This window comes from Pollachius pollachius, assembly GCF_949987615.1.
Source record: "Pollachius pollachius genome assembly, chromosome: 20".
Lineage (NCBI taxonomy): Eukaryota > Metazoa > Chordata > Actinopteri > Gadiformes > Gadidae > Pollachius > Pollachius pollachius.
The window spans coordinates 16,305,618-16,328,526 of NC_136953.1; the positions used below are offsets into that span (position 1 = coordinate 16,305,618).

The following is a 22,909-nucleotide window of genomic DNA, read 5'->3' on the forward strand; positions in this document are numbered from 1 at the left end:
GTTTTCTTCTTCCGTGCGTAGTTCTCTCTGTGGAGGCGTGGCTCCGGGCGCAGTGGACCCGCCCAGAGGCGTGGCCATTGTGTCTCCAGGCGCAGTGGACCCGCCCAGAGGCGTGGCTCCAGGCGCAGTGGACCAACCCAGAGGCGTGGCTCCCGCTTCTCTGACATTAGGCCCTTTCCCATGGGCCTTTAGAGAAAACACGTTTCTAGCGCCCCCCATCTTCATAGTATAAATATGTGCATCTTATTGATACATTAAATATTTTCTTGGGATTCTTCACGTGTCCCTTGCTTTTATGCATGAATGACATGACGCTATAATCTGTTTTCATGCGATTAATACAGTGAATCAATCATGTGCAAAAGTGTCAGTGCCTTAAAGTGTTCTTTAAAGTTAGTTTATGCCATGTTCAGATCAGCATACTGTATCGCAAGAATGGCAAACTACCCTAGTGTATTTGTCATAGCCAAACTACAACCCTATGTTAACACATGGAACTCTGCAATTTATACTGTTGATACCCTTTGTCCTATTTACTTTAGCATTTGTTTTTCCTTAGTATCTTTATTGTATTGCGTTGTATCCTGTGGCTTTCACTGCGAAGGAAATTCCACTGGGGATTAAGTTTTATTTATCAACCATTGTAAAGGTCTGGACGGGCCCGTCGTTCCTCTGGAAGGAGGATTTAAATGAATACGGGTTTCTCAAAACATTAGCGTAGAACCTATTTCCTAAGCAGATCTGCCATTCATCAGCACATAGCGGGTTAAATGGGAACTTTATGACAAAAGTGGATTTTAGTTTGGCAATCAGATGTGTTAAGACACCATTTACCATATAACCAGCCATCAAAAGGCTACTCAAGAAGTTTATTTATTAAAAGTGGAACAGACGCTAATGCGTTACAACAGCCAATGTCCCTAAGCTCATGTTATCAATACCAAGCCTAATATGTATTGAAAATAAATCCATTTTATTCTACAGGTTAGCCAGAATTAAAACAATTTAGCAATGCGAAGCAAAGAACCTGAAGAGGTTCATACTTCCCTTCCATTTTAAATAATATTTAAATGTCCTAAAGAGCTGTTACTTATACAACTATATACACAAAGCGACGCATCTGCTGCAGATAGCACAATTAAGACAAAGTCAATTAAGACAGTCAACGTCTTCAGTGGTCTTCCTCTAATCCCGCCGCTGCCCCCCCCCCCCCCCTAGAGGTCATCCATGGGGGAGATGGTCACCAGCTGGGGCAGGCTGTACTCCCGTCGGGGCGGGGTCAGGCCGTCCAGCGCCTCCAGATCCAGCAGGAGGACCGAGTCCGAGGCCGGGGTGGCCCCCGCCTCAGGCCAGCCCCCGGCCGCCCCCCGGGTCGAGGGGCAGAGCGGCGTCCCCGCCGCCGTCCCCAGGTAGGACGCCTCGTCGTTGCTGAGGTCCAGGAGGGACATGGTCCGACCGGTCGCCGGGGGCGACAGGAGGAGGAGGTCCCCGTCTACGTCCTCGTCCTCGCTGCCCGCCATGTCCGGCAGCGTCTCGTCGACCAGGCTGTAGGGGACTTCGCCGCCGCCCACGTGGGGGTACCCCTCCGAGTCGGGGAAGCCCCAGGCCGGGGGCGACCCCCGGGAGGTCCACAGGGGGTGAGGGGCGGAGCCGCAGTGAAGCGCGCTGCCGCCGCCGCTGCTCACGCCGCGGGGTCCCTCCGTGGTGGGGGAGCCCTCAGTGTAGGGGGGAAACGATGTCCCAGGGAAGCCCTCCATGTGGGGGATCAAGTCCTTGTGGGGGAACCCCTCCATGTGAGGGAACCCCTCCATGTGGGGGAGGCCCTCCATGTGGGAGATCAAGTCCTTGTCGGGGAGGCCCTCCATGTGGGGGAGGCCCTCTGTGTCGGGGGAGCCCCAGGCGGGGGGAAGCTGCTGGGGGGTGAGGCAGGGGGTAAGGCAGGCGTTGGCGGCAGAGGGCGTGGCTCCGCTGGGCGTGGCTCCGCTGGGCGTGGCATGAAACGAGAAAGTCAAGGGGCCCCCGGGGGTCCTGTAGGACTGGTCCCAGGGGGCCTGCTGCGCGGCGATGTCATCCCTGTCGGACGCGGGCGACCGGTTGGTGCCGGTTTGTACTTTGCATTCCTCGACCGCCTTACGCCAGGAACTCTTCACGTCTGAAACTGGGAGCAAAGAAAAAAAAAAAAGGTTTTATTTTCCCTGACGCCAAAAACAAAGGGCGTAATAGACGAGCGTATAATTACGTTTCCCTGCATAATTTCCCTCTAATGATGGAGAAATGATTCCGCCAGCGCCTTCCAAAGCTCTGACCTAATCTTATGGAAAAGACGCTGCGCCATCACGATACACTGGGAACCTCAAGCATTCTGGGGGGTGGGGGGACAGAACCTCCTCAAGCCCCGGAGGGGGGGGAAACCTCCTCCTCTAGCCCTCGGGGGGGGGGGGGGGAACCTACTCAAGCTCTCGGGGGTGCGGTGCAGCTGCTTCCTGGTGGAGAAGGGGTCTGCACCCAGATTGCAGAGTAGATCCCCCAGAGCCAAACCCCTCCTCTTGCCGTCCGTGGGACTGGTTGTGGTGATGGCCTCGGCAAACTGAAATTTAAAAAAACACAAACATAGCTTCACAAATCCGAAGGGAAAAAGAATCAAGTTCCAGTTTTCCAACCTCTTGTTCCAATAGAGGTGGGGAAAGCTGAGCGTGGTACCTGGCTTGCCAAGTTGTCACACTCCCAGTCCAATATCGTGGCCTTGTTCCTGGTGGGAGCCGCCTCACAGCCGGAGGGGGTCTTCTTGTCCCTGGCCTACATGGGGAACAGAAAGAAACCATTATTTCACGTGGGAAACTTAAAACCTCGGCTGACCTCGATTTCAAAATGCCTGTCCTCACATTCCCATTGTGGGCAGCAAGACGACTGCCAACGAGCTTGTGTGGTGAAAAAAAAAAAAAAAGCCGATTGTGAGGAAGCCCAAGGCGTGTCCGCTCCGTATCTGTCCGCTGTGATTTCCCTCAGGTCACCTCGGTCATCAGAGAGCAGGGATGCTCTAGGGAGGACCAGTGCCGGGCAGAGCACCGACCAGCCCTGCCCAGGTACCCTCCTCCCTCGGTGCTGAACGGTCGACCCAAACTAAAAAGCTAAACTACACTGACAGGGCAAATGTCCTGAACCGCTAAGTGCCCAAAGTGTAATATTGCCAACGTTTGTGGTGAACTACCCCTGCAACATTTACAATGGCATAATGAGAAACTTTAGTCATGTCATTTACTACATACATTAATCGTAATACATTAACAAATAAAAACAAACCATGCATCTGAAGGTACCCACCTGTCCCACCTGTCGCGGTGGACTAGGGGACGGACCCCTGGGGGGAGAGGAAAGAGTGTGCAGCAGATCAGCGAGGGACGAGTTGGGACAGTAGGACGGGGCCACGGCTCCAGGGCTTTCAACCCTCACGAGGGGGGCCGGGCAGACGGGGCCCCTGAAAGAGACAATCACAGGGTCAGGGCCACCAGCTCACTCTGCACTCATAAAGCTGCTGGATCACGGCAACATTTTATATTAAAAAAAAAACTATTGTTACATTTATTAAAAACAGGTTTCTATATCACACACTGACAATGTTCGTCCCTTTCAATAGTACTAGGACATGGTGTGCTTCTAAAGAGAGCACATGATTGGTCGCTATAAAAAACAAGGCGTGTCTGCTCCGTATCTGTCCGCTGTGATTTCTCTCAGGTCACCTCGGTCATCAGAGAGCAGGGATGCTCTAGGGAGGACTAGTGACGGGCAGAGCACCAACCAGCCCTGCCCAGGTATCTGCCTCCCTCTCTGTCTGTCATACAGCTGCAACTAATTAAAGCAAAACGACACCGTCCGATACAGCGAGCGTCCTGAACCGTGCTACAAAGACAAAGGGTTCATTACCTGCTCTGGCGAGTGTTCTGAACCTCTTGGATCTCCTCCTTGGAGATCTCCTGCCTAAAGACGAACAAAACTTTTAATGGAACTTCTCAATCGATGTAGCAATTTACTACACAAAAATACACTTAAAATAGAGCAGTTTGTCTCAAAATGTATTTTTAGATAAGCTAAAAGCCAGTCATTCATTAAAAACAATCTTACACACAAACAACGCTCATCCCTTCCAATAGGACGAGGACATGACCCGCTCCTAAACAGAGCACATGATTGGTCGCTATAAAAAACAAGGCGTGTCTGCTCCGTATCTGTCCGCTGTGATTTCCCTCAGGTCACCTCGGTCATCAGAGAGCAGGGATGCTCTAGGGAGGACTAGTGATGGGCAGAGCACCGACCAGCCCTGCCCAGGTATCCGCCTCCCTCTGTACCAAATTAATGAAGCGAAACTACCCCGTCCGATAAAGCGAACGTCCGTTACCGCGCTACCAAGCCAAAGGGTTCATTACCTGCTCAACTCAGGACTGCAGTCGCCAAACTCTCCCTGGGAGTCAGCCCGGGGCGGCTCCCCTTCTGAAACAAAGGGAGGGGTGAGGTACAGCCCAAGAAGGGTAGATGACAGGAAAGAGCTTCAGCCGTCTGCTGCTTACCGCGGGGGGACTCTCGGGGCAGCTTGGCAGCGTAGCAGGAGAACACCCTGGAGCTGACGGCCCCCGGGTCGAACGACAGTGGCGCCATGGGGGAGAGGAAGCACAGCACCTGCAGGGCAGACGCCACAAGGTCAGCCTGCCTTCCGCTCAACGCGTGATTCCGTAACCCAAAGTATCCCATGGAAAAGTACTGCTGACAAAGCCCAGCCCGGTTGCTTTCAAATTGATAGCCGTCTAGGGAGGTTGCAGTTCGACAACCGTTTGTCGGTCGGAGAAAGGTGTTGAACCCACACGTACGTTAACAGTGAAATTTCTCTATCATTTCATAGTAACATAAACAACATCCGGCACCCGACCCAACCCGGGTACAGAGCCGCCAACCTCCTCTACTCACAGGATCGTCCGACAGGAAGGAGGCCAGCGGTTTGTCCTGTAGGGCGTCTCTCCAGCGGCGCTCCCAGTCCAGCTCCAAGCTCCGGGAGGCGTTCCGAACCTCTGGGATCTCCTCCTTGGAGATCTTCTGTCTGAAGACCAACAGACGACGCTCGTCAGTTGTTAAAGCAATTGACTACACAAAATACATTAAGAAAAACAAGTTTCCCACAGCTCCCAAAATGTATTTATATAATAACTATTAAAAAGTTCAGCGATATTATATAGTAGGGCGGGGTATTGCCAGGTACCTCACAATTTAATTTGATTCTTTAGGTCTTGATTCGATATTGATCCAATTGCTTCGATATCGATTCAATAATACATGCAGATGACAAAAATACCTAAACATTTAGAATTAACCATTTCAAAATGAATTAATTGTGCTTTAACTACCAAAAAGGGAATACACCATTGTATAGTATTGTTCCTGAGCTAAACTTGCAGCATAAAGAGTAATAATCATAACATGGACAAATGTAAAAGGGCCAGTACATTCAGACTCGCTTCTGGAATACAATGACTGAGTACGCTTTTTTTTGGGAAATAATCGATTTAAAAAAGATCCTGAAACGATTGGTCGGTTTAAAAGGAACAAGGCGTGTCCGCTCCGTATCTGTCCGCTGTGATTTCCCTGAGGTCACCTCGGTCATCAGAGAGCAGGGATGCTCTAGGGAGGACTAGTGGCGGGCAGAGCACCGACCAGCCCTGCCCAGGTACCCTCCTCCCTCGGTGAGGACAAAAACAGACTCACCTGAGGACCTTCAGCTCCTCCAGCACGCGGCCCACCTGCCCGCTCTTGGCCTGCAGCTCCTGGAGGCGAAGCAGGGCCAGGGGCCGGGGGCCCGCCACCACGCCTCGCTCCTCCCTCAGCAGCAGCAGGGCGTGGTTCAGCAGCTCCAGCGTGCTCAGCGGGCTCAGCTGGCCCGCCTCGTACACGTTGCCCGAGCTCAGCTGCAGAACACGTGGACGTGGCATTCGTCATCAGAGGGCGGTGCCACCGGTCAGTTCGATTTAGTAGAGACGTTATTGTCATTGCACAGGTCACAAGTACAGAGCAACAAAATTACCGGTTAGAGCCCGTCCCAAGACACATAAAAAGACAGTGTGGGGAGACAGGACGGAGACTGTCGGGGCGCATGCGCTCCCTCATTAGATAAGAAAAGGAAAAGAGGGAAAACAAGCTCTTGATCCCCATTACGGTCTCAAAGGGCTTCACAGGGCAAATATTTATGACACCCCCCTTTACCCAAGCCCCCACAAGGCAAGAAAAAAAACTGCCTTTAAAATCAGTAAAGGAAGAAATCTTAGCAGGGCATCCCTCCTTCCAGGGATGTTCAGGAGTGCAGTGGCCAGCATAATTGACACACAGGTTCATAAACAGACGCTCTAGAGGTCCATGTTTGTATGGTGGATTTTGCAGTCTGCCTCGTTAGTTGATCTGGTGAAATAGACCCGTCACAGAGGAGTCACCGAAAGACCAACAGGTGTCACTTATATGGGTCTGCTCCTCTTATGAACCAGGACACAGGTAGCCTCATCTTCACTGGTTCTGTTCGCCTCTGTGAAGAGGGTCTATAGGGGCATGAACACCATAATGCATCATGGGTCCACGATACTCCATTATTTTGTGATGCAGAGAGAAAGTTGTAGTAATATAAAATCTGAATCAACGGAAAAGTTTAGCTTGAGAAACGCTGTTGGCAGTTTTACCCAATAAGGTCTCCCCACAAAGTAATCGCACGATTTACAACACCAAAGGCAACCAAACAACCACCAATATATTCGGTTCCACCGCTCTCCAGCATAAACACAGGAAGCCACTGGGATGTGTTCACGACGTAAAAGCCCAATTTAAGTCCTTTAGCTTCGTGGCAGGGCGCCCACCGCAGGCTCAACTAGGGCTGGGCGATTAATCTAATTTTTAATCACGATTTTGATTTTAGCGTCAAACAATCAGACAATTAACCTAATCTCGTTTTTTCGATTTTTTATTTATTTTATGATTTAGAAAAAAGGGCAGAACAGCTGGACGCATATCTGTATATCATTTGTCAGTTACAAGTTCTTTTAACAAGTTCTCAATTACACAGTAAATTCCCCAGTGTTAAATATGCAGTGTCAAACTCCATTAACTCTATCTGAGTTAATATAACAGCTGGAGTAGTTAAAACACGGGGTGTAAAAAGTACTCTATAAAGCTCCGCCCACCCCTTTCTCATTTCAAAACTGCACCGACTCTGCACTCCGCCATTTTCAACTGCTTTCGTCGAAGAAGTCTGTTAAGTGTCTCCTCTTCTTTCATTTCACCAAATGTTTAGCATATCTACATGACTAATGTTTTTAAACTGCCTTGTTGTCATTTACCGTGTACTGCAGTTAGTTGTGTACTGTAGAAATAGAAAATCCAGTTGTGGCTAGCTGAACAAATAAGCAGTACCTAGCTTCTTCATTTCGGCTAACCTGCTACCATAATCTGGATTTAGTCGGTAAGAGGTTACTTTCACATTATGAAGGTTTATAAAAGTGCATTGGTGGTTATCCTGTAATAATTTTAGACTCCTGTAGGTAAAATTGGAAGACTGCATATGTGGGAAGTGGACCAAATTGCGCGGGCAATACAATTGTGTAGCCTTACTAGCCTAGCCACTCTAACTTTACCCTAACCCTATTAAATTAATTTCAGATTTACAATTTACTGTGAACGTTATCCAAATAAAGTTACTGTTAATTACTTTCACCTCCGCTTAAATTGTAGGCACTCTTTCTGATGCCTGGCAGTTTTAAACTTGTGATTTCGGTGCAGTTACGAGACAGTTTGAAACAGGCTTATTGCATGTCAAAGAACGTGGTTTTCAGCGGGGTCATCCCTATGTTCCCCGTTTTTCCCAAAAAGGGTCCTATGTTCCCCTGTAGCCATACATACCGGGGAACATATGACCCTTTTTGGGAAAAGCGGGGAACATGGGACCCTTTTCTGGGAAAAAGGTCATATTTTCGACTCCCGGAGCTCTTTATATAATAGTATATAATCTACTATAATTGTATAATAATATCAGGGCCAAAAGCTCTGTTCGCCTCCGGATGGCCGCGGGAAGCTCTCGTAGGGATTGGGCTTCTCGGGGTTTGATTACCGGTGTATGAATAGACTGCGTCAGGTTCTCCGACGTCTCTCACTCTTTCACAAAAGGTAAAGACTTGAAATGGTAGTTATCTCGGCCGGAATTTGGCAGTAATGGTGAGAAAAAGTAACAGACCGGGGAACATAAAACCCTTTTTTTGAAAAAGGGTTCCGGGGAACATAGGACCCGGGGAACATAGACACGCTCCCGTTTTCAGCCACGGTGCGTGTCTTCAGTTTATGGTCACTGTCTGGTGCTCACATTACGCGCGCGCCAAAGTCCACCATTTTGCTTTGTCCGCCATCGGGAACAGCACATCCAAGTGCAACGCCGCTGCTTCTGCCTGTCACTTTGTCACGGGATAGCCATCGGTGGAGGCAGACATTTTATCAATAATCTAAATCATCATTACTTGCTAAATTTTCAAACGATTTTCAAGCCGTTTGCTTTGCATGGCATGGGTATTTGCGGTGAAGGATACTTGGTTACCAAAAGTAAACAGTAGTTCTGTATGAATGCATATTATTCTATTTATTATTATAATTTATATACATTTTTGTGCATTTGACACACAGGTATGCAATAATACATTTCAGGTTGCACTAAAATATAAAGTTTAACAACTAAACTTTGCAATGATGCTGAAATATATTATGGATCTTAACAGTGTGTGTGTGTCAAAAATTGCACCCGGTTATGTATTTTGATTGTAATAAGACAGACATTAATTGGGAAATGTTTTTTTTGCAGGGAGAATGTTACTGAAGGTGAAACTCGGTGATTGCCAAAAATTTGTCCGAATGCTGGCGCCGAATCTCAGAGTTCAGAGTTTCTGATTGCAGGTAAGCTTTTGACTTAGTCGATATTTGTGATCAGCTTTAAGTCACTTAAATTTATATCCACATGGCTTTGGATGCACACATTACTCTGGAAAAATGCTTCCACTAAGTGAGCTCAAAAATGGCCCAGACATTGCTTCCAAATTACGAGCTGAATTGTCAACCAGTATTTTTTCTGCCAAATGGATTAAATACCATGGTACCGAGTACCGCCGTGACTTCATTATCTGTACTGAGGTAGCATTTGAGATGCCTGTGTTTTGTAAGATAGAGTCTATTGCTGTGAAGGATGAAAATGTATTACTCTGTGGAAAACTGATGGAAACTGTTTGTTTTGATCATAACCATGCCTTTAAGATCAGACTGCATCCAGAAAATGTTTGAAAAGTGTTGCACATTGATGAGCTGTGTTACTTCAAACCATTTGATGTTCAAATGTGTTATGGAAATATAGATTGCTCAAAGTACATAATCCCATACTGCCATTTTATGTAGCCCTCAATGATTGAATAAATTGTCTCTTGCTGCCTTGACATTCAAGCCTGTCCGCCTGACAGTTTGCACTAAAAACATGTTGAACGGCGTTATTTTCTGATAACTTGTCATTTTTTAAATATTCTGCTTTTTAGAACATTCAGAAGTTTTAATGATACTTCAGCGTTATTATTTTACTGTTTAACTGCACAAGAGTAACTTTTCAACACAGTAGTGTGTAACATCAACACTAGCCAGAGCTACCTTTTCACTGCAATAGAGTAACTTTTCAACACAGTAGTGTGTAACATCAACACTAGCCAGTTATTTTAATGGCCAGTGTTACCTTCAAATAACTCAATGCAGTGTCAATCAGCATTCAAATTAACACCATCAGAGTTGATTCGTTATCACAGAAGAGTTATTTATTAACACTGCTGGGAATAATATTAACACTCTAGTGAGTTGTTCAGTGTTCAATTTACATAACACTATACAGTGTATACGAGTGTTAATTTTTAACTCTATTTGGAGTTAATTTAACTCTAAAATTGTAACACTTTGAAAAGAGTTAATTTAACTCCAATTCAGAGTAGGACCAAATACACTCAGAAATGGTGTTAAATTTAACTCTTTTAGTGTTATTATTAACACTTCAAAATTTACTGTGTACAAAGTTTTTTTTGGGAGAGACATGGTGAACAAATACAACACGTTTTCGATCTCAAAAATAATTGTTTGAATAATCGTGATTTCCATATTGACCAAAATAATCGTGATTATGATTTTCCACATAGGCTTACCCAATCGGGGTGGTCTGGTTCTCACCTGCTGCGGGAGCTGCTCGATCTTCTCCAGGAGCAACCGGGGGATTTTGAGGGAGAGGGCGGCCCCGTCCAGGACGTACTGGTCCGCGTCGGGCTTCAGCACGCAGGCCACGCCCTGCTGCTCCTCCCGGAGCGCCGACAGCATGTCGTCGATGGTGGCCCACAGGGAGCGCACCTTAGGCAGAGCAGAACGGAGCGCCGTTACACAGGGCTGAGCGATTCATCCAATTTAAATCGAAATGTAATATTACACAGTATGCAAAGGCTATAATAAAATTAAAATAAAGCGATTTGTTACCGTTACTGGCTGGAAATCAGTACGATTCATATATTTTACAATTCAATAGTTAAATAACAGTTTATAATATAAATGACTCTCAACACATCGGCCTGGCCTAAAGGAAAGAGCAGTTTTTATGTTGACTGCTTCCAATGTTGTGTTGGTCATACTAGAGAATGATTTATTTCTTTGTTAGTGAATAATACACAACATAAGGAACCTAATAAATTATAAAAAAAATTGCAATATTGGTCATAATAGTCGCAATTGGATTATTTCCCCAAATCGTTCAAGCCCTACTGTTACATGATACATGAAGGAGCTGTATTACCGGGAAAGGTCTGTTCCCCCACCCTCCCCTTACACACAGATCAGTAATCAAGGAAATATCTTGATAACCATGGATATATTGTCCAAAATAGCGGTGCATTGATACATTAATGAAAAGGGGGAATAAAGTAATTTAAAAACAAATCTTGAGTCCACTGGGATCACACAGAACATACCTTGAGGAGCTTTTGAGCCGAAGCCTCTTCCATGTACGAATCATTTTCTTGACGTCTAGAAGGAGAAGAAGAGGTAAAGTGACTCTCCGCACGGTACGGTAACAGGGCCAAAAACAGGTGCAACGCATTCGGTTAACTAGGGCTCTGGGCCATCCAGCGGCCCTAATTAAGGTCATGAGATACACCTGTGATCGCCCCTACTGGTACCACCACTACTGTGAAACAGGACTTCATGTCGGGAAAGCGGGTCACACATACTTGAGCAGATTGTCATACTTGGCTCCCTCTGCCCGGATCTTCTGAATAGACGGACCCAGGGTCCTTCATGAGGGTAACACAAAAGGATATCCAGGCTGAGCGCACAAAAGAAGATCAAATCCCTCAAAGAAGAGCAAAATAACTTAGGACGCAAGCGAGCTCTGGCCTCATGACACAAACCTGTTGACTGCAGCACTGTTTCTGAGCAGAGTGTCTCTGCATGCCCAGCTGGCTCTTAAATGAGCCGACAGGTGTGTACACTAACAAAATGGGCCAGCCATCAATCATTGTAGAAGACGTTAACGTCCAATCACAGGGAGCTTTTGTTTGCATCAATGCTTAATCAGCCAGTCACAGGGTAACACTTTCAGCCAATCAGACGTTAGCAGTGTTGTTTGTTTAGTACTTTAGAGGTGATCTACATTTTTGTTTAGCAGACACTTTTATCCAAAGAGTCTTACAATTTGGACATTTGTTACAGTAAGAATATTCATAGTGCCAAGCACTAACTATCGCTAGGTTAACCCATTCCCTGTATACAACAAAGATAGATGGATTAGATGCAACACAATGCTAAGTACAGTTTTTAAGTGCAAGGACGTACAACATACAGTAAGTGCTTTATAGGGGTACTTTTAGGGGAGTAAGGGAGGAGAAGGGGTGGGGGAGGGGGTAAGGGGTAAACTATGCAGTCCAGGTGAACTCTGACCTTGAAGTGAGTCTTAAGTCTCTTGCGGACCTCAAGCCCAAAGTGTATATACATTATGAGTACCAATGAGAGTCAAGAGATAGGAAGAGAGGTGCCTATGATGGAGCCGCCTCCCTGTACTCACTGGGCGCGTCTCCGGTCCTCCTGCAGCAGGCGGTCCTGGGCCAGGGCCGACTGCAGGAGCCTGGCTTTGGTCAGCTTCAGTCTCTTCATGGCGATGTCCACGGTAGAGGCGGGCACGGCGGCTTCCTCAGGGGCCCACCGGCCATCTAATGGAAACGAAACAGGACAGCAATGGTCATGTACATTGGCTGTTGACAAATACATCCAACTACACATCGGGTGGCAGTAGCTCAGCAGGTAGAGCGGGTTGGGCTGGTAACCGGAAGGTGGCTAGTTCGATCCCTTTCATAGCAGAGTTTTGAGGGGTCCCTGAGCGAGACGCCTCACCCTGACTGCTCCTGACGAGCTGGCTGTCACCCTGCGTGGTTGACTCCGCCGTCGGTGTGAATGTGTGAATAAATGGTTGTAAGACACTTTGGATAAAAGTGTCAGCAAAAATCGACTAAATGTACACATTCTAACACCAAGAGCAGTATTTACACATGGAGGAAACTTAAACATAAAAAATGTATTGCATCTAAGAACAATACACGAATAGGAACTGGAGGCATATGAATCTGTACAAATCGTACCACTGCTAAATGTTTTCATCTCCTGCAGCATGACATGTTTTGCCAGGTGAAGCATCACCGCGATAAACTTGGGCCCCCCCGGAGACAGGAACAGAGACGCCAACACTTTAGGGGCGGACCTGCTGTTCTCATCCTGGCAGGGAGAGGAGGACAAAGCCAGCGTGACAACATGCTTCACAACGAACCATCCGTTTCTTCTTTATTGACCCATGAGTACATTCTGAATTCAGTTCTTACCACGATGTCTTTAAGCCAGGCGAGTGTGATTTTCCTGAACTCAGTGTCTGCTTTGCGGTCAAAGACAGGCCAGCAGTATCTACACAACAGACAACCGCTATTTGAGTTAAATATGGACAATAGACTTAATACATAAGAGTAGAATATGGACTACAGACTTCATACATGTGAACTGAATATGGACAACAGATTTCATACATGAGAGTTGAATATGGACAACAAACTCTATACATGAGAGTTGAATATGAACAACACACTTACTACATGCGATTTGAATATAGACAACAGACTTAATACATGTGAGTTGAATATGGACAACAGACTTATAACATGAGAGTTGAATATGGATAACAGACTTCATACATATGAGTTAAACATTGACACAGGTCAATGTAGATACTGACCTGTACGCCTCACTGAACCGAGTGGGGTCCAGTTTATCCAACAGGAAATGGACCACAATGTAGAAGGCGTCTTTGTTGGGTTTGTCAAACATGTGTCTGTGGACAAGTAGAACAATGTTGTTACATGGACGCGGAATTTAACCATCAGCTGTGCAAGGAGAGCGATGTTTAGGGGTGTGAAAGACAGCTGAACAGCAGCTACTCCCACTCCCAGGTTGATGTTTAGGAAGGTTAGAGAAAGATTAACAGCAGCAACTTACACTCCCAGGTTGATGTACTTGACGTTGGTCTTGCCCACCAGGTTGGAGATCTCGGCCTCGGGGGTGAAGCCCAGACTAAGCAGGGAGCACCAGAGGTATCTCCCCGGACTGCTCTGGACACACGCCGGGCTCGCCATTCTCCCTTAAAGGTGAGTTGTGCTCCGTAGTTTTTAACACGATCGCGGTCGAGTTAGGTTTGAATATAAATGTGTTTTAAAGGTTATTGTTGAACCCATACGTACTTTCAAAGCAGTTAAATTATTTATTAAACTCGTGATAATAACATAAACAGCATCCCGCTACTGAACTGACCCAACCCGGGAACAGCCGCCAATTTTTTTTAACAAAGGCGGATGTTGTATGACGCACTTCCAGTAACATGGTGGACTCTTACCGTTTGTTTTGTTTGAAAATAAAATGAGATTTTACTTTTTATAACAAATATGTATTTTTAATATATTTATATATATTTCAGAATAATAATATATAATAGTAAAAACTGTTTGTATAATAGTAAAAACCGATATCGCCCCCAAAGAAACAGCGCCCCAAGTGTTCAAAAGCAGTAAGCACGTTTACCAGAAGAGCCGTTACGTTCCTATGGTTACGTCACGTTCCTATGGTTACGGCTCTGTGATGGAGCTTGTGTGTTGTGTGGTCCTGTCACCATCTTCAGTGTTATTGTTAATTTTGGTCTGTGGGGTTGCTTATTGGAATCAGGCTGACTATACTGAGAAATGCAATGCTGTTAACCATTTTCAGGAATTCAAGCATGAAAGGGTGTTATGCGTTCTTCTGACAAATCTTTATATTGCCTTCTTAAGTCCCTGGTTGAGACATATAAACTTAATTCGATATCTTTCCCCCACTTTTTTTGCTTAATTGCTCAAGCATTGAAAACCTAACTTTATTCTTCTATAATATGTTTCCAGTCCAAACATGTCAAACATCTGCATCATTCAACTTGCATTCAGCCTAGATATGTGACCAAGATCTTGGGTAAACATGACGTGCGTTTAATCGATTTACACCAGCATAAATAAAAAAAAGTTTATTCAAATTTGCAATTTGTACATCTTTTTTATTGCTGCACGTGCATTAGTCATGTATCCACCACAAACCACTGATGAACAAAAACGGGATACTGAAACCGATATTAAGCCAGGAAACCGCGTCCCTCTCTCCCCCACGTCACTGCAGTTCATTCAGCACCAGCTGGCAGCACTCGCCCACCTTGGCCGGGTCCGCCACCGACGAGTACTTGGCGATCTGGGAGGTGACCCCCAGGGAGCGGGCCAGGTCGCGGGCCGTCTGGTCCGAGGCCAGGGTCGTGCCCAGCGCCACCAGCAGCCGGAACACCGCCTCCTTGTCCTGCACCGACTCCAGCGCGCTGCTGGCCACCGCCAGGCACTGCGCCTTGGCCTCCAGGTCGGGCCGCCCGTGCAGGCAGCCCGCGTAGTTCAGCAGCAGCGTGGCCAGCGCCACCTGGGTGTTCTTGCTGCCGCCGACGGCCAGCTCCGCCGCGCGCGCCAGCACGGCCTCCCGCTGGGCCAGCAGAAGGGCGCGGCCCTGCGGCCCGCCAAAGCAGTTGCACAGAGTCCTCAGGGCCAGCATCTGGTTGGCCGGCCGGCCCTGGGGGGCCATCAGGCCCAGCAGGTGGTTGCAGAGCTGCACGCCCTCCGCCTCGCCGCACAGGCTCTCGTTGACCTGCGGGTGGCGCACTGCCAGCCGCAGGATGTCCAGCACGGGGAACACGATGTCTGTGGGGGGGCGGGGAGGGAGGGAGGAGGGGGCGAGACGGAGGGTTATGGTAAATGGACTGCATTTATACAGCGCTTTTCTAACCAGTGGCCACTCGACGTACTTAACAGTAACGTTCAGCCATTCGTGCACACAGTCACACACCGACGGCGGAGTCCACCATGCAAGGAGACGGCCGGCTGGTCGGGGGGGGGGGGGGGGGGGGGGGGGGGGGGGGGGGTGAGGGTTAGGTGCCTTGCTCAGGGACACCTCGACAATCTACGCTAGGAGGAGCTGCAACCTTGCGGTTACAAGTCAACCTGAACTACCTCCTGAAGTCAGCCCAGGTCGGAGGCAGGCAGGACAGAGTAAAGAGGGGGAGACGCAGGAGGGGGATAAGGGCGGGCGGACCGCAGCGTGGTCTGGAGCCATGTTTTGAATGCTTGTTATGCATGAGGTACTTAGAGGAGAAAGTATGAGGGGCACGCATTACAAGTCTATCTATTGGAACAGATTAATGTTTCCATTAACATCCTCCGGAGCCATATATTGACTGATTATTATAGTAGTGATTTTAGAGTAAAAGGTACATGCTCTGCAAATAACTTGGTGCCCACCATGGAGCCTTTTGCGACGGGAATCTGACTCGTCTTCATGTTTTATTAAACTAAGAAAAAATATATATCATTTTTACTACTCGTTAATTTTGTGGTTTCGAAGGGTACAAAAGTCCTACTGCTTTAAAACATGATGATGCTGACTGTGTTCTTTTCGGTGGTGTACCTTCAGGCCAATGGGACGCCTTCCAGAGCAGGTTGATCTGCTGGAGGCTGGGTGGCGGCGTGGAGTGGTTGGCTCCGCCCACCACGCTGTCCAGCATTCTCTCCAGGCTCTCCACAAACTCCTCCGACAGCTTGTGCTCCGGGGCCGTCGTGCCGTTCAGCTCCTTCAGCTTGGCTGGGGGACAACAGTTCACCATGGGGTCAACGGATATATCACATTTACATTCAGGGCGTTTAGTAGATGCTTTCGTCCAAAGCGACTATAATATATACATTTTTAAGAAGAAAGGGAAACAATATATCACTGTGGGTAAAGTAAGGATGTTCTTAGAAATAAGTGCCAAGCACTAACAATCGCTAGGTTAACCCATTCCCTGTAAACAACAAAGATAGCTAGGATAAGATGCTACACAATACTACTATTTCTAAGTGCCAGGATGTAAAACATAAAATATGTGCAATAAGAGTCCAGGTGAACTCTGAACTTGAAGTTAGTCTTAAACCAATCTCAGTCAGTCTCAAGTCATTGCTGTCTATTGTACATTTTCCTGTGCCAAGGTGAAACGCTGTTACACCTGAAATGTTAATCCATTATCTCAAAAAAGGGTTACTTATATATACAACTCTGGGTTTTTTCTGATGTGAATTTCTTACCCATAATCTGTGTGGCGTTGGCCTGGTCGAAGGTCACGCCGTCCGTCTTGGGGAAGTAGATGTTGGTGGCGGTCTGCCTGAAGGCTGTGGAGGAGTAGGCACCTCCACCTGGAGGGAGGAGGGGGGAGAGACAAGGACAGAGAAGTGGAGCGGTCAGAACCAAACATCTCCAGGGCTCTTAGCCCCAGCTTGGTCAACATTACATAATAATAATGAAATATTAATATGGACAGAATGTGGTTTTGGTTAAGGAGAAGGGATAAGACGGTTGTTCACTAATCCCAGACTCTGAATCAGGATATTTGTAGAGAGATTCTGATACAATTTGATTCATAACATTCAATGACATTTGAACACAATTGAAGTTTGACTTGAGGAGAACTTGGGATCAAAACACATAACCCATGGCCATTCATTACAAGCTAGATTCAGGGCACCCTTTCACTATTTTTGTGACTGCACAACAACGCAGGTCTGCATTTACACGGTTATTCACCAGGTTCCCTAGGTGACTTGGAGCTCACCTGTAAACGGGTCGGTCGCACCTGTAGAACCGCCTGTGGATCCTGACCCTGGGATGTATCGACCAGAGCCTGGCCACAAACAACAGCAACAACACGTTAAATAATTACACATTTTCCTCCATGTCAAAGTCAAGCGGCCGGGCGATTCTTTTATTGTTGTGAGTGACAACAGGTAACCCCACCTGTGAAGGGGTCCGCCCCGAAGCCCGTCCTGCCGTCCGCTCCTCCCGGGACGTAGCGCCCAGATCCTGTTCACAAGGACCGGGTAAAACACGTTTACCTCCGGCCTATAAAACCAACAGCGCTGCTGTCATGTGGAACGCCAGTGTCAAGTTAATTAGCCTGAGGCGCGTTAGAGACAGGTTTACAAGTTTAGCCTTTAAATGCTTAAATTACAGGCCCTCTGGAACCGCGCAGTGTTCATTAACAAGCAGTGCACATTTCAAAGAGACAAAAGATCCATAAAACACTTTGTAACTAATACCTTTGATATTTCCCCTTAAAAAATAGACCAAATGGTCAAATCTAAAATGTTCAAATGTAAAATAATGTACAGATATGTATCCAGCTGCTCTGCAATTTCTATAAAACATTTAATGAATAAAATAAATAAAAAGATTCAAAAAAAAGAAAAAATCTTTTCAACTCAAATATATTGGTTTGTTGATTATTTGAAGTAAAAATCGAAATCGCAATAGAAATTCGATTCTAAAATCCTGTATGCACCCGTCTCAGGCGGCGGGGCTCACCAGTGAAGGGGTCTACTGCACTGGGGGTGGTCGGGCCCACCACATGCCCCTTGGAGTTCTCAATGATGAAGTTGGCCACCTGGTCCAGGAAGGCGGAGCTCAGGTCGTTCTTCTGCAGGAAGTTGTGTGCGGTGAGCCAGGGATCCTCGGACATGTTGTAGGGCAGCTTCATGGACGGCCCTCCCTCGTTCACGTCGATGGTGAACACAAAGTCGTACTCCTGCGCAGGGACGTCGTGGTCAACGGCGGGGTTTGTTTGCAAAAGACTCAACAGTTCAGAGATCACCTAGACTCGTCACGCCTCCCCCCTAACCCACTTACTGTATGTTGTACGTCCTGGAACTTAAAAGCAGTACTTAGCATCGTGTAGCATCTTATCCTAGCTTTATTGTTTACGGGAATGGGTTAACCTAGTGATAGTTAGTACTTGGCACTTGGTTCTATGAACATCCTTACTGTACCAACAGAGATATATTGTTGTTTCTCTCTCTTCTGACAAATGTACGCTTTTGATAAGAGCGTCTGCTAAACGCCCTCAATGTAAATGTAAATGTTTGGTCTTTTCTCCGAGGACGTGGAGGTAACCCTCGAGTGACAACATGAATCCTCCTACCTTCCCCTCGTACGTGACCTTCTTGGTGGTGTGCTGGCTGGACCCCCCCACCACGTCTCCGATCTTCATCCAGCGGCTCTCACTGACGCTCCACTGGTACGCCTCCACCTTGTCCGCCTCCTTGATCAGACGCGTCTGTCCGTCGCGGTTCCCTGCAAGAAGAGCAACGTCGTGGTGGACAGTGAGACGGGAACATCAAACCACACGATTCGTTACAGATGATCCGATACCATTTTTTCCTTCCCGACTCGATTCCTGAACTTGAATATCGGCCGATACCGAGTTATCCGATACAGCATCTAGCGTTGTAACTGCTAACAGCACTTGTTCTTACTGAAGGCTTCTCTTAGGGTGACAGCGATGTATAGTCGGTTAACTTAATTCAGAAAATTCAGAGCTATCATATCATATCATCATTTATATTTTTTATCTATAATTATAAATGATACATTGTATTCTTGAAGTTACGCGTCCATGCATCCATGTTTTTCCGACTTGGTAGCTCGAACACACGTTGGTCGGAGATGTCGCGTATTCCGACTTTCCACCTCTGACCGTTAACGAACGTGATGCATCGGATCGGCGCACAGACTTGCGTGCTCGCCCATACACGATGCTGCACGTTAGGCAGTATCGCTATCTGAACATCTCTACGTTTCGTGGAGGATTGCTCCGTGGGTTACCAGGCTCGTCCAGGTGTTCCCTCCCAGGCAGGTCGTCGATCTTGATGTCCCCCAGGTCTCCCGTCTTGGGGTCTATGGTGGTCTTGGAGAGCTCGTCCTCGAAGGCCAGCAGCTCCTGTGGACTGGCCACGCGCTCCTCTGCCTCGGTGAACACTCGGATGAGCCCATCGCTGGTGTGGAAAGAGAGAGAGAGAGATCAGGGCCAAACCGCTCACAGAAAAGAAAAATCACATTGTTTCCAATGTGTGCGAATGTGTGACTCAAGACACTCCTAGCCCAGTCGCTCAAAGTTCAGTGTTCATGAAAGAACAATTGACATGCAATGAGTTACTTAATACTTAGTTAATAAATGCAATTAGCAACATGTTTTTCTGTATTCAAAATAGTAGACACCCAATCAAAATACAGCTCTGCGTCACAGTCAAACCTCTAATGCAAAAACGAATACGTATGTTCTCTGCGCTTCCACTAAGGATCAGACGGCCACACATCTTCCTCGATGGGAAGTTGAGAGCATATGGGAGAGCTGCGTTACCTGGCCCCCACCGCTATGTCGTTGTTGGGCAGAATGCAGCAGCTCCACACCGACTGGGCCGGTAGGCGGATGGTCTGATGGCACACCCCCTTCCTCCATATCCTCACTGTCCTGTCCTCTCCTGTGCTTATGAAGTCTATGAAGTGACAGAGAAACAGTAATTACAATTAGGGCATTTAGCAGACGCTTTTATCCAAAGCGACTTACATCGTTTCATAAACACATTGACTAAGCGACGGCAGTCAACCATGCAAGGTGACAGCCAGCTCGTCAGGAGCAGTTAGGGTTAAGTGTCTCGCTCAGGGACAAATCAACACCCAGCTAGGAGGAGCTGGGGATCGAACTAGCTACATTTACAAGACAACTGCTCTACCTCCTGAGCTAAGCCGACCTCCCAGCAAGTGGTAGACTGTGGTTAGGATCGCACAGCTGGTGTCAACAAGAATAAAAACGGTTCTGCAGGCAAGAATTGACTAGTAGTATTTGAGTAATTAGTTATAAATGGCATAGCCATTCCGTCAGCTATTAGTGAGTGAAATACGCTGTGAGAAAATTTGATCCAATGGACTGTGCTGGCCATCTGTTGGAGCCAAGACCGATTTTGGGGTCGTTCTGGGCTCATATCCGACCAATCAAGGCATTTGTACAGTGATTTGTTCAGTGATTGGTTTGGAGAATCGAGTTGGCTTGTCTATCACAGGTGCTTGGAATGCAACACTCATCAATAGTGGAGAAACACAGGGTGGAAGGGGATATTTCCAAATCTTCCTCCCTCCCGCTTTTCCCTCTCAAATCATACCTTAAATCCCCCTTAATCATTCTACAAACTAGATGAAAACACGTAAGCATTTGAACGGGGTGAATTCCAAACCCGCCAGCAGCTTCTGGTTGTGTGAGTAGCGCACCTTGGCTGTTGGGGAAGATGGCTATGCTGTAGATGTAGTTTGTGTGGCCGAGGTAGACCTGGACACACTCCCCGGTCACCATCCACCTCCTCACACTGGTGTCGTTGCTGCAGGAGAAGAACTCGGTGTCACTGAGGACGGCCAGACCCCTAACGCAGTCCTCATGGCCTTCAGAGGGGGGAGGAGGAGGAAGACTGTTAGGTTTCCCACACTGCTGACTATACCGAGATGGGATGGATTGCGGTGGTTGAAGTTGTGTTGTTGTTGTTGTCGTCGTGTTATTAGTGGCCGACAAGGTTTGTGAATCAGACCTGGAGCTACACTCCAACGAATTGTGTTCTTATACACAATTATACACATATACAGTTTTTATTCTTCTTTGTTCTTATATTGTAATTTTAAAAGGGATTAAAAAATTGCATTTTTATTAGTGGGGGGGGGGGGGGGGGTGCCTCCGCTCACCTGTGTATGTCTTTTCACAGCGGCCGGCTTTCCAAAGCTTAATGGTTTTATCTGCCGAGCCTGACAGCATGAGGCCCTGTTCTGGGAGGATGGCAACTGCCCAGACCGCCGCAGTGTGACCCTGTCATAAATACAACAAGCAACGTTAGGTCAAAGTAGCAGGATTTGTGTGTATGTGTATGTGGAAACATATATTCTAACCTCCAATCTTGGGTTAACATAGAACATTCATATTGTGAAATTTGGGGTGTGAAGATGAAAACATAATTGTCCAACTACAATGGAACATGCATTGTATACAGACCAGACTACAGATACGTTGGGTGTAACTTGTTCATCTTGCAACCCTTTTCCATTCGAGAGGCAGTCAGCCGATGACGCCGACCACCGGCGCCATAGGATAACGCCTGCCCTGAACACCACACCCTACCGTGTGTGTCATCAGACTAAGGAGACACGGTAGCTGCTGCTGGTGTTCATTACCTGCAGTGTCATCATGCACTTCTCGTTGAGCCACACTTTAGCGGTGGTGTCCCAAGAGCCGCTCAGCAGTGTGCCAAACTTCCCGGAGGACAAAGTGCAAACTGGGGAAAAACAAGGCCGCCTGGTTAACACGCAGCTTGCATCAACACAACATCAGAAAACAAGGAGACGACTAAACACTGAAACCTCACCTGTGTTTTTATGGCCTTGCAGCATGAAGAGGGGCTGTGGTTGATCCAGTGAGAACACACAAATGTTGTTATCGTTCCCCCCCGTGGCGATAAGCCCCCTGGGATAAGTCTCGCTCGGGGCGATGATGCACACACAGGACACGAAGTTGGTGTGGCCGGTCATACAGTGCATCTCTGTGAAGCCTTTGTCTGGACTGCATGGGTTGAGAAAATGAAATCAGAAGAGAAAAAATCAGTACATGCCCGTTAATCCATGAGGAACAACTGTACGTCAAATATGAGTTTCGATCTCTTTATTGTGTGTGCTGATGGCATGTACGCACCCTCCCTCTCTCTCTCCATATCTCTCTCCCTCCCTCTTCCTCTGTCTCTCCCACCTTCCTCTGTCTCTCCAACCGTCTCGCCGAAAGCAGCGTCACGCCTGACAGAGCCAGCCATGGTGAATGACAAGGCTTGTTTAAAATCGCCATTACTGACCGGCAAAGGGAAGCCGAGACATAGACTAATCTACCTGAGGTGATACGACCACTCAGTCCGGGCGCCTCTCTCCCCTCCCTGTGCTCTACACACAACCGTATCCCGGTGATCGAGGCTTATGGTGTGTGTGTGTGTGTTTGTGTGTGTTGTCTACCTTGCATTAGGGGTCCAGACCCTTCCAGTCCGGTCTCTGGACACGGACACGAACGCTCCGGCGGGGACCAGTGCGGCCGTGACCCCCCGGACGTCCATCTCATGCCCCGGGATGGAGCACCGGAGCTTATAGGAGTTGGATGAGGCCATGTTTTAGGGCGCCTATGTTACCGATCTTCCGCTCAGCCCCCGATCAAAATAAAAGCTATGGCTAACGTTAGCGGAAGTATAATGACGCACCCTCTACGTAATTTCCGTTTAAACGGAAAAAAAAGAACCGTTGAGTAAATTTATTTAGTTATTTAAAACCAAATATGTAACTATTTGTACTTAAAATAATACTAAATAATTAA

General features: G+C 47.3%; 2 protein-coding genes across 3 annotated transcripts; both read right to left on the reverse strand.

Moving 5' to 3' along the window:
* Positions 1 to 906: 906 nt before the first annotated feature.
* On the reverse strand, positions 907 to 13,926 carry haus6 (HAUS augmin-like complex, subunit 6). Of its 2 annotated transcripts, none has more exons than XM_079758454.1 (17): positions 13,606 to 13,926; positions 13,346 to 13,441; positions 12,942 to 13,020; positions 12,705 to 12,837; positions 12,134 to 12,278; positions 11,301 to 11,363; positions 11,043 to 11,097; positions 10,258 to 10,431; positions 5,749 to 5,948; positions 4,957 to 5,086; positions 4,563 to 4,671; positions 4,422 to 4,485; positions 3,922 to 3,975; positions 3,322 to 3,475; positions 2,701 to 2,796; positions 2,452 to 2,587; positions 907 to 2,158 (listed from the first exon to the last, which is right to left on the reverse strand). In XM_079758454.1, exons 1-17 carry the CDS (start codon positions 13,740 to 13,742, stop codon positions 1,215 to 1,217), a joined length of 2,769 nt encoding a protein of 922 aa, XP_079614580.1. In that variant the 5' UTR covers positions 13,743 to 13,926; the 3' UTR covers positions 907 to 1,214. The 2 variants fall into 2 exon arrangements, with proteins under 2 accessions (XP_079614580.1, XP_079614579.1); XM_079758453.1 differs by having other exon boundaries at positions 3,301 to 3,475.
* Positions 13,927 to 14,647: 721 nt separating this feature from the next.
* On the reverse strand, positions 14,648 to 22,766 carry plaa (phospholipase A2-activating protein). The gene is made up of 14 exons (XM_079758069.1): positions 22,558 to 22,766; positions 21,927 to 22,120; positions 21,736 to 21,836; positions 21,253 to 21,373; positions 20,791 to 20,958; positions 19,886 to 20,021; positions 19,351 to 19,520; positions 18,668 to 18,819; positions 18,055 to 18,274; positions 17,488 to 17,553; positions 17,306 to 17,374; positions 16,782 to 16,889; positions 16,129 to 16,302; positions 14,648 to 15,365 (listed from the first exon to the last, which is right to left on the reverse strand). Exons 1-14 carry the CDS (start codon positions 22,704 to 22,706, stop codon positions 14,797 to 14,799), a joined length of 2,397 nt encoding a protein of 798 aa, XP_079614195.1. The 5' UTR covers positions 22,707 to 22,766; the 3' UTR covers positions 14,648 to 14,796.
* Between the last annotated feature and the right edge of the window lie 143 nt (positions 22,767 to 22,909).

What these genes read in the sequence shown, in the direction of transcription:
- haus6 (XM_079758453.1), bottom strand. Translation starts at nt 13,742, where the DNA reads ATGGCGAGCCCGGCGTGTGTCCAGAGCAGTCCGGGGAGATACCTCTGG. An exon ending in TGGGTACCTTCAGATGCATG is followed by an intron (nt 2,797 to 3,300) that starts GTTTGTTTTTAT and finishes TTCCCCATGTAG; the next exon opens with GCCAGGGACAAGAAGACCCC. An exon ending in CCGCACCCCCGAGAGCTTGA is followed by an intron (nt 2,159 to 2,451) that starts GTAGGTTCCCCC and finishes CTTTGCTCCCAG; the next exon opens with TTTCAGACGTGAAGAGTTCC.
- plaa (XM_079758069.1), bottom strand. Translation starts at nt 22,706, where the DNA reads ATGGCCTCATCCAACTCCTATAAGCTCCGGTGCTCCATCCCGGGGCAT. An exon ending in AGTGCATGATGACACTGCAG is followed by an intron (nt 21,374 to 21,735) that starts GTAATGAACACC and finishes TATTTATGACAG; the next exon opens with GGTCACACTGCGGCGGTCTG. An exon ending in CAACGCCACACAGATTATGG is followed by an intron (nt 16,303 to 16,781) that starts GTAAGAAATTCA and finishes GTTGTCCCCCAG; the next exon opens with CCAAGCTGAAGGAGCTGAAC.